This window comes from Coffea arabica, chromosome 3c, assembly GCF_036785885.1.
Source record: "Coffea arabica cultivar ET-39 chromosome 3c, Coffea Arabica ET-39 HiFi, whole genome shotgun sequence".
NCBI lineage: Eukaryota > Viridiplantae > Streptophyta > Magnoliopsida > Gentianales > Rubiaceae > Coffea > Coffea arabica.
Window position 1 is genome coordinate 42,563,640 of NC_092314.1, and position 10,867 is coordinate 42,574,506.

A 10,867-nucleotide genomic window follows, 5' to 3' on the forward strand; every position below is an offset into this window, starting at 1 on the left:
CTTCTTCATCCAATCGTATTTAAAATGATGCATTTCAAGTGCTTACATACTCAAAATACAACATTTTTGTTGAAATGCAAATCTTAATTGGAATTTTTTTTCTTTTGGCCTGGAAATTATATGCTTATCACAATGAAAGATAGCGGACGATAGTGCTGTCTTTAATATTCTAAATTTGATAATTAACAAACTGTTAATGAAAAAGGACTAATGCTTTAAGTAGTAGATAATTAACATTCCAAATACGACAATATTTGTTTGCCAGATAAAAAATCTGATACAGATTATGACAACTGGTTTGCAATTACATTGATCAATCAAGTGGCAAGTTAGTTTTGGTTGCAAATTAAGTTAGTATAATAGAGTTGGTCTAAGGTTGAAAATGATTTTCATCAAAAAAATTAAGTTGCAAACAAAGGAAGTTATTCTAGTAATCATCAAAGACATCATGCAAACAGGTTACCTTTTCCGCAGCAAATCTAACCCAGAAGCGAGAATTGGCTCTTTCATAAGGATGTTGAGGCAAAAAAAGACTGATTCCACACTTTTTTTTTTTTTTTTTAAATCTTTGTGTCAAACTAATCTCTTTGCGCTTGTGCGCCCGCCCTCCAAAGATACACAAGGTATAAAGAGGTGACTCAAACACACCATTTCGAGATCTAAGTAAATTATTTCAAGACCATCTGAGCCAATCCAAAGGACGACTGTTTCCACACTTACATCAGTAAATTCTCGGATCACAATTGACTCTGATATTGGTTTTCAATCATGAGCTAGCACAGGAACTTGTTCATGAACAGGACTCAGCTTCAAGAGTGTTCAATGTATCCATACTCTAATCCTTTTAATTTCAGTGCCCACTTCACCCTTAGAGCATATGGGCTCACCCAAAATCCCAAGAGCTTCACTTCCGGCCTGATTCTCTTCCAATTAGAATTGTAGTCTTGCAATAGTTGGGTACTGGTATTGAATAGTCTTGTTGGAAGAGCTAAGACTGTAATCGTCATATTTGACCATTTAGGCTCATGGAGACGCATCATGCATGACGACATCACAATTATAATATTTATGCTTTTGACCATTTTATGCAATATTTACTTTTTACTTTGGACATTAAGGGTAAAAAAAATTTCTAATTCGATTGGATTGAGTTTTTGTTTTGGCATTTACCTGTCCTATATGTTGCTTCCATATATTTTCAGTTAATCCAGCACCCAAAAAAAAAAAAAACCTGCATACTATTTCGTCCTTTTTTTGTTTGTGGAGACCGGGGGGTCTCATATGAGAAAGCGCATGGCAATTAAACTACTAATGTATTCTGGTACCACCCACCAATACATCCCGTTAATACTTGGACCAAACAACATTATGAAAAGAAAAAGGAGAAAATAACTACTAATTACAAGTTCAATACTCGTTTTCACCAATATATTTGTACAAGAATATATTTCACGCCAATAGTGGCTTAATTTATATTCCCAATCACATCATAACGTATCATTTTATTGTAATATATTATACAAAACAATGAAGTACGGATTAAAATAAAATAATAGACAATATACACAGATTAAAATACAATAATACATCATTAATCTAGTAGTAGGGTAATGTGTTACAACACATAGGACATTGTCTTATTCCAATGGACAAAACACGGCCAGAAATCTCTGGAAATGATTCAACTTTTCCTAAACAGTCTTGTGAGACATTTTCTGATAAGCTATTTCTTTGCTACGTTTGGAGTAATAAGCAAACATCTGATCTTTTTGTGGTAAACCTTCATTAATCAGTGGATGGTTGAGAAAATTTCTGGTCCACTCAGAAATGGCTGGGAACTTTGATGAGTCAAGAATCTTGAGGGATCCAACTTCCTCATGCACGGGCAGTTGATAAGAAATACAGCCAGCTACAATATCCACAAAACCAATTGTTTCCCCTCCAAAGAACTTTGTCCCTCTTCGTTTTAGCTCCTTTTCAAACTCTTCAAACGCCTCCACTGCTAATTTTACTGCCTTCTGCTTTTCATCACCACTAGAACACATAGCTTCCACCACAGATTGTCTAACCTGGACATCACACAACAGCCATGAAATTAGGCTTGAAACCGAAATAAGGGGTTATCAGATTTTAATGCTACCGCACAAATTTAGGCCACAATAGGAGCCACTTTGTAAAACAAATCGGTAATAGAGTATAGTATAGAGAGGTTCAATCAAATACTTCAAACATAACCTGTTAAATAAGGAAAAGAAAAATTTGGAAATGTTGCAATAAAATGGTTAAAATATTAGAACTATATTGAAAGTTTGTACAACAAGCCTCGTGAGGTCTACAAATATGCTAGTAGACCGTGTAGTCTAAGTAATTGAGGCTAATTGTTATGTATTCAAATCTGTTAGTATATGTATATTGATATTGTTCATGCAGACAAGATTAAGCAATAATAATTCAATAAACTTCATGCATATCTTTTACAGGAAAATGCCTTCGTTAGAATTTAATAAGGCACGTCTAAGGAACAAGTTGCCAGTAATAAATAAGTAATCAATACCTTCTCTTCAGCAAATTTAGCCCAAAAGTGTGCTTGGGCTCTTTCATAAGGATCTTGAGGCAACAGGGGAGCCTGTTTCCACACCTCATCAATGTATTCAAGAATGATTATGGATTCTGAAATTGGCTTTCCATTGTGAACAAGAACAGGAACCTTTCCATAAACAGGGTTCAATTTCAACAGCAAAGGGCTCTTATTGTATTTATCTTCTTCTATGTATTCATACTGAATGCCTTTTAGCTTCAGTGCCCACTTCACCCTTTGAGCAAATGGGCTTACCCAGAATCCGAAGAGCTTTACCCCACCAGCTTCTTCCATTTTAGAGTTGCAGACTTGGGAAATTCGGAAGTTGCAAAATACAACCCTGGTATATATGAACTCCTAAAAGAACAAGTCATCAATTTGAATTTTGGCAAGAGGTTGCAATATATAACCCTGGTATATATGACATGAAGGACAAATCACCTTGATTTTGGACTTTTCTGAATCACCACCCAAATTGGATTTTGTTTCTTTGCATTGACCTTTTCTAGTATCTTCCATTATTTTAAGTTTCATTCTATTGCAGATGCTAAAAAAATTTTCAATACGTACTTTCTCATTTTTAGTAGATTAGTTTACGTGGCGAAAAATGATTCTTTAATTTTGTTTATACTTCTATGTAGAGAGACAGATATTGCTGGACAAGTTGCAATGTTGAATTGACTAGTAAAAATGCTCCTTCCATTTGATCACGAGTGATCTCAGCCAACAGACTGGTTTTGAATGGTTTTGAGCTTAACAGAAAAATGCAATCAGACATAGAATTTAATGGTGACTTGAGATCTAGGAATTTGAGGTCTGGGTTCTAATTCCTCTATCACTTCCCCGCTTCTTAAATCCTGTGTTCCCCTCCTAGAAATAAAAATTGAAATAAAAGTAGTAACTTTGACACTAATATCTATCTCCTGCTATGTGCATTACTACTTATCAACTCGTTAATATGAATATTTCAGACTTAGCATCTATGCTAGTGAAGTTGCATTCGTTTTATGAATTTGGATGTAAAATAGATCTCGAGGAAACTCAGTTCAATCAGTTTCTTGATGCAGAGATTAAAAAAAAAAAACTTAGCTAATAAGCCCTTTCACTAAACAAATTTCAACAGATTATTTTGTTAATTTACTAGAACCATGTAATTGGATAGAATTACTCCAGTATATAATTTATAGATGGTCAATTAAAAAACCAATACTATGATTGCCAAAATTTTAAACCTGAAGATGCAATGGCAAAGATGTACAGAGGATAGATAGCTGTGCTTAAGTTAATCAGGGAACATGAGAGCCCTCTGGATTTCCTCGAGTACAAGGGCTGGAATTTGGTTCTCGGGCATTAAGTTATCCTTTGTCAATCTCTCAAAAGCAGAATCAACTTCATTCCCTGAATTACTACACTCATAGGCACTCAAAAACTGAAGCAAATACATACCATCAATTGCCATTATCCATGCTAAAGTATCACCATTAAGGTCCAGGTCCCTGTTATAGCATGCTCGGATGGAGGGCTCAATCGTTTTCAGCTTATTAATCAAAGTTCTTCAAAATTATCAAGTATTTCTGGCTGAACAGACTTTTTTGCTACAGCAATCTTCTGTTTCTGCATTCAATAATGCTCTAGGCGCAAACTATGATAGGTTCCTATACCAATTCGCTGAGGGACATAAGCTTCTAGTTTTGTGTCACCTGAACTTTTGGGAACTCCAAAAGCACAATGAGGGATGTCAATGTCTATCTTGAGCTCTTTCCTGACCCGATCAACCCAGCGTTTCTAGCTTAAACTTGAACCAAGAATTAAATCATTCATCTCGTTGATGATTGCTGAGTATTTCCTCAGGTTGTGGCTTAATTAATATGTCGTGATGCAAAAGCATGTAATTAGCTTTTTGACCTTTCAAAACATTGCAAAGAATCAGTTTTTGTTCCCATTGTTTTGATTAGAAATTCTAATCTACCTTTTTCTTGTCTGAATACAGATTAACCACTCTTTCCTAAAAAATTTCTACCTCTATATGGGCACAACCTCTTCGTGCTTAATCATGAATCATTCACGCTTTTGCTCATGGGATCAAGCTTGTGAATGAATAAGGTGAAATACCTAAATGTAAAAAAAGTTTTACCACATCTAGTTGATCTTCAGAGTTAACCAAACAAGGGAACTATAGGGGTTCATTATTGTTCCTGAGATTTAATTGCGTAGAAACAAGTAAAATGCTCATTGAGCACTAGTTCCACAATCCCAATTTTTTTTCATTACCCTTTGGTACTATTAATCATAACTAGACCTAATCTACGACTAAATCATGCATTAAAAATACTTAAGATATACGGTTAAAATTTTAATTTGTGGTAGGGAATATGATTAACTAATTTTGTACTAGTTTTCTCTAGTGTCCACTGGTCAGATACCTATTTCAGCTAATAGACAAATGCAGTGCAGAAAGTAGGACAATAGGACAACTACCTTCTTTGGCTCATTTCCTCCCATAGTGTCTATCAAATTCTGTAGGGAACTTGTGGGAAGAAAGCGAAAGCAGCAGAAGCACAGAAACAAGGAAACAGGGGCATATGGGAAGCGTAGGAAACCTAAGCGCAATGCCCAAACAATAACGCCTTTTTTAATCGTCAAGTGGGAGGTCGAAGTAGAGAAACACGAGATTGGAAACCAAAGCGCGATGCGCGAACAACATAACACCTTCAACCCACATGCTAGGACGAGAATGACGAAGGAATCGGGCTGAATCCAATTAGCATTTTATCTACTTATGTTGATAAACAACAATAATAAAGAAAACTTTAGTTTTTAAAATATAAATCACTAAAATGTAGATTAGAAAAAGAAAACAAAATGATAGGCAACGCAAAAACAAGAAAGTCCAAAAAAAAAGGAAAAAAAAAGGAAGGAAAGTAAAGAATGGCAAAGTTCTACAATAATTTTTTTCCCCAGCTGATCATTGCTTCATCCTTTCCTTTCTTAGCAAAAAAATGTACCATTCAATATGTTAATCCTGAGTACGTGACAAGGAGAGTAGGGGTGGCAATTTCTGATATGACCTAAAAACATGACACGAATCTAACATAAAATTAATGGGTTTTATTTGAGGTTTCGCGGGTTCGGGTCAAAATCGGATCGAATTCGAAAAGAAAACGGGTCAAATTCAGGTCAACCCGATAACCCGTTTACGAATTAAAAATAATTTTATAAATATAAAAAATTATTTTATCTAACTAAACTAAGTTATTCGTTTTTTTCCAAAGGTATTAATCACTTAATCTTAAATGAATTTATTTAACTTGTGTGAAGTTGAAATTATTATATTTGGACAAATAATATAATATATTATTTTTTACTTTTATATTGTTTTAATTTATTTTATATTTGATTTGTGATAAAACACTTTTACGGTGTTTTAATTTATTTTAGATTTGGTTTGGGATTATTTATTTAAATTTTATTACTTGATTATGTAATTAGTCTTGTGCAAAATTAGTTTTATTAGAAATTACAATGATAAATTAATAAATTAAAATTAAGTTTTGGGTCATTTGGGTCGACCCGTCAACCCGAATATTTTGAGCTCGGGTCAGGTATCCTGACCCAGTTTCGAGTTGACGGGTCAGGTTCGGGTCAGCAGATTTTCTGTTATATCCAGGTTTCAATCCAACCCGCCAATCTGATTTGGACCCGATTGCCACCCCTAGCAATAAAGAGGGAGAAAGATATACCAACTGGGGTGGATGAAGAAACCACCATAGTTGAATCAATTTCTTCCTCAACTTCTGTGGGATGGAGCTGTTTCACTGAGCTTTTCTACTCTTGTGCATGTTCCTTTTTGGTCTTACAAATATTTTTGGGCTTTGTAATGCGTTGAAGTTTAGATGGTTAAGGGGCCTTTTAGGCCTCATGCCTTTTTTTTTTTTTTTGATTTGATTGGTTGGGACTTGTGAAATGCAAGTAGAATGATGTTGTCTTGTTAATTTGGTTGGACAAGTTTCTTCAGGTAGTTGCTCTTTAGTCTGCTGAAAAATTACTTGAATTTGAAAAAGGGCTGGCACTTAAAATATGGGCCTAATAAAATCTTGAGAAATACTTTAATAAATGGAAAAGTTCAAGACTTGAAAATGGGCGTGAAAAATAGTAGGTCTCAAAGTTCACCCAAAAATGCTCGGGACGTGCAATGTTCATACCTTATTGGTTAAAGAATTACGAGAGAAATGCAGTTTTGATTCCCAATGTTCGGCCTATATGCTGAATTGGACCCTAATGTTTAACCAAAATAAATGTGGTCTCCAAAATTTTTAATTTTCAGTAGATTTAAGACAATTGACAGAAATTCAACCATTCCTAACGGTCAAAATCATATTTCCGTTAGTCAACTATTTTTGAATTTGTATTTTGAGTCTTCAAAGTTTGTAATTCAAATCATTATAGTCCCTTAAGTTTGGAATAGTAACATTGAGGGTTTTAGGATGAAACTAAATATGAATTGTGTTGAAAATGTGCCATATTTACTAAAAATTTTATTATCAAAAAGTATGAAAAAAAAAATAAACCTTTCTTCTTCATTTTTTGTTTCTTTATTTCATTAGTTATATTACTAATTTCTAATATATTTCTTATCTTTTGTATAGTTGATCTCAAATTTTGCAAAATATATCTAATCATATCAATAATCAATTGAAAATGGATTTTACCAATTTCACTTATATTGATAATTAAGCACTCAATTTAATATCCCTTAAAATGCAACTATATGTAAATTAAGGTGATTGAAAAACAATTTTTCCTTTTAGATTTTTTTGGCATTTCAATTAGTTATCAATTAAGTCTCAAATGAGTAGATATTTTATATAATTGTTTAAATACTTTAATATAATCAATGTTGTAGGTGAATATACATACACACACACACATATTAAATTTTATTATTGAAATACTTAATTTAGAAGGAAAGATAAGAAAAAACAGCAAGCAGTCTTTTCAATTGGCTTTGCGAGAAGGTCTCTTTGTACTTCACACGGTAATTACTTTTACACATTAATGTAATCATGAATCTTAACCATAACCGATTGAAGCCTACCTCCACAAATCATGCTATTATTTATATAATAGTGTTAGAATAAAGTTATATACTAAAAATTAGGATTCTCTATGTTTCATTAATTTTTTAAGATATTATCCATGTATCATTATTCAATTGTACTTAATTCTACAAAGAAATGTTTTTTAGGCTAAAAGATTGTGTTGCGTCAATGTGAAGTGTTTTTAGCAATTTTTATAGGATTTTAGAACACATTTATCATGCATTTTAGTTAATATTTTACTTCTTTGAAAACCTTAAATATAACCATTTGAAACATAAAAGGACCATATTGATCAAAATTTCAAAAATTATGGACCAAAAATGCAAAATTAAAACTTTTGACTAACTCCAATTTGATTTGATTGTCATATTTTGTAATTTGTCGTTAATTGTCCTAAACTTGCATAAAATTAGAAACTCTAAGGGCCACATTTGCTTTGGTTGAAACATTAGGAACTAATTTAGAACATCAACCAAACATTAGAGACCAAAATTGTAATTCTCCCTAGAATTAAATTTATGTTGACATATTTGTGGCACGTTATTGGATGTTCAGCTATGAGCGCAGATTTATGGCAATGAAGTTATGCTTTTATATATATAAAAATCTAGTTAAAGAATTGAACTTAAAGATTTGCCATTCAGAAGAAAGATTAAGAAATCAAGCTGCTAAACGCCAAACTTATAATTTTTTGGGGGGGGGGGGGGGGAGGGGAGGGTGTTATTTGTTGTGTACTCGCTTGGAATCGTTTGTCCTGAAATTACCTGTCTATCCTGTGTTTACATAGTTGTTACGTGTTTTGATTGCATTGATAACTCAAGCAAACCTTTCACTTTTTGATTGAGTTTGTATTAATTTATTTTGAGTTATCAATGCATCAATACGCATGACAGCTCTTAAACACGAGACAAACGGAACAGAAGTAATTTGGAGATAGAGGTTTTGAAGCGTTGTGTACTCGACCCTTATTAACAGAAACCGTTTACAACCTTTTTTTGTGCCAGTAACAGAAACTGCCAAGGAAACTGTCCATTCACAACCTATAACCAAAATACAAGAAAAGGATAATAAAATACCAAGGTGGGAAAAGGCAATAAAAAAATTTCTATAAGAGAAAGAAGCAGGCTCAAAGATGCTATGACTTCTTGCCAAACCAGCGAGAACTGCAGCCATAGACATCGCAAAAAGCTTGAAAAGCTAGCAGCACCACTATTAATACGTAAAGAAAAATTCTGACACAAACTTCTGATGGTCTAAAATGTTGCCTCAGAAAAGTCCAAATTTTGATCCTGAATGAATCATCATATCCTCTATTCAATTCATCAATGGTCAATTCTATTCCATCCTTCTGCTCATCTGACCTACTGGATTTTTGTATCCCATTAAATAAATCAGCAATTTCTTGATTTCCCATTTTGCTATCTATAATTGCCCTTTCCTTCAAAAATTTCACATCCTTAGCAGTATCAATTATGCCACACATAAAATCCAAATATTCTGAAAATTTGATACTTGAACCAGGGCTGGCTGAGGCTTCTTCATAGGCCTTGAGATTTCTCAAAATCACTTCTGAATTAGTGTTCAACTTCATGATGGGTAGGTAAAGTACGTTTTCACCCTCATTGTACTTAATTCCAATGCCCTGCTGTGTCCATTTTCGGAAGTCTATTCTGGTAATTTGATGTAGTTGTGTCACTGAAGGAATTTTGATTTCCTCCACAGTGTTAACTGGGATAACCTTCTTGAAAAGATTGAAAAGCTCCATTCCCTCGTGCAGTGGCAACTTTGCCATCAGCATAAGGGGCTTTTGCCCTGTTAAATTAGCTAAGAGAGTTGCAGCTTGCTGAAGTAATTGATTGGGTTCTTCGTCAGTGGGGATCAATGACTCCGTAAGGCCTATGGTTGTGGTCGAGCTCTGAGAAGGATTCAATGGTTGGTTTCCACTTTGCCCCAAAGATAACTGAATTGCTGATGATCCAGCATTTTCTTGTGTGTTTTTACTTGGGCTAAATACAAAATCAGGCAAATTCCAATTCTTCATTGTCAACTGATACAAAGAATCTAAAAGATGATTACTAGTGGCATGATCAAGGTCAATCTGACTTTCACTGCACAATTCAAGGGGAGATTGTGTATTGTAGAAGTTGTGAAACTCTGAAAACAATGGTTTACTCGAGTTGATCTCATCGCCTTTAGTTACACGTAAAACATTGTTGATTTTCTTCAACACAATTGCCGGGATTTGATTCTCAAGCTTCAGTACATCATCAGATAAACGCCTGTTAATAGATTTAGAAGTGCTTAACAGGTAAAGTAAGTATGTACCATCAATAGCCATGATCCAAGCCAAAGTATCGCGATCAAGATCCACGTAATTGTTGTAGCATGCGCGTATAGGCTGCTCGAGTTCTTTCACCTCATCGACAATTAAGTTTTTGAAATTGTTGTACTGCTCAGGCTTCAAGAATTTCTTGATCTGCTCAAGCTTTTTGCTCTCCATGTCATCATCGAGCTCGGGCCGAAAATGATGATATGCTCCTAAGCCTAATTGCCGAGGGACATAGGCTTCTGGCTTTGTCTCCAATACTTTGCTGGGGACTCTAAAGATGGAAGGTCTGTTGCCAATATATATGATGAAATGCTTGTTGAATTGATCCACCCATCTTTGCTCACTTGTGCTTGAACTGAAAAATGAGTTATACATTGTGGAAGAAAATGGACAAAGTTGGGAGGTACTGTTTTTGAATTTTTGATGACCTTTTTGGGGTTGTTGTAGTTTGCTAAACCTTGAAATTTATATGGGTGTTGAGAATGGGAATTTTGGGCAATAAGCCGCCAGAGCAGAAATTTCTCAGAAATATTTTCTCCAAGTTGTTGGCATCATATATATATATTGGGAATTTTGGGCAATAAGCCGCCAGAGCAGAAATTTCTCAGAAATATTTTCTCCAAGTTGTTGGCATCATATATATATATATATATATATATATATATATATTGCTTTTAAGAAGAAATTGTTGGCTTGTCTTGACTTAATTTGGATAGGGATATTTGAACAAAGCAGATGTACACATATAGGAAACAAAATCCCATTTTTCTTAGTATGATTTTTTAAAATCTATTTTCCACCACTTGTATGTTATCTGGACGAAGTGTGGCCATATAATGTTTGACCCCAAGAATGCATCAT

The 10,867-nt window shown here is 34.1% G+C and overlaps 2 protein-coding genes across 2 annotated transcripts; both read right to left on the reverse strand.

Annotated features, from left to right (window-relative positions):
* Positions 1-1,686: 1,686 nt before the first annotated feature.
* LOC113736002 (probable glutathione S-transferase) lies at positions 1,687-2,886 on the reverse strand. The gene is made up of 2 exons (XM_027262958.2): positions 2,555-2,886; positions 1,687-2,069 (listed from the first exon to the last, which is right to left on the reverse strand). The coding sequence occupies exons 1-2, from the start codon at positions 2,870-2,872 to the stop codon at positions 1,692-1,694; spliced, it is 696 nt and encodes a 231-aa protein (XP_027118759.1). The 5' UTR covers positions 2,873-2,886; the 3' UTR covers positions 1,687-1,691.
* Positions 2,887-8,812: 5,926 nt separating this feature from the next.
* LOC113736003 (putative UPF0481 protein At3g02645) lies at positions 8,813-10,381 on the reverse strand. The gene has a single exon (XM_027262959.1). It carries the CDS (start codon positions 10,379-10,381, stop codon positions 8,813-8,815), a length of 1,569 nt encoding a protein of 522 aa, XP_027118760.1.
* Between the last annotated feature and the right edge of the window lie 486 nt (positions 10,382-10,867).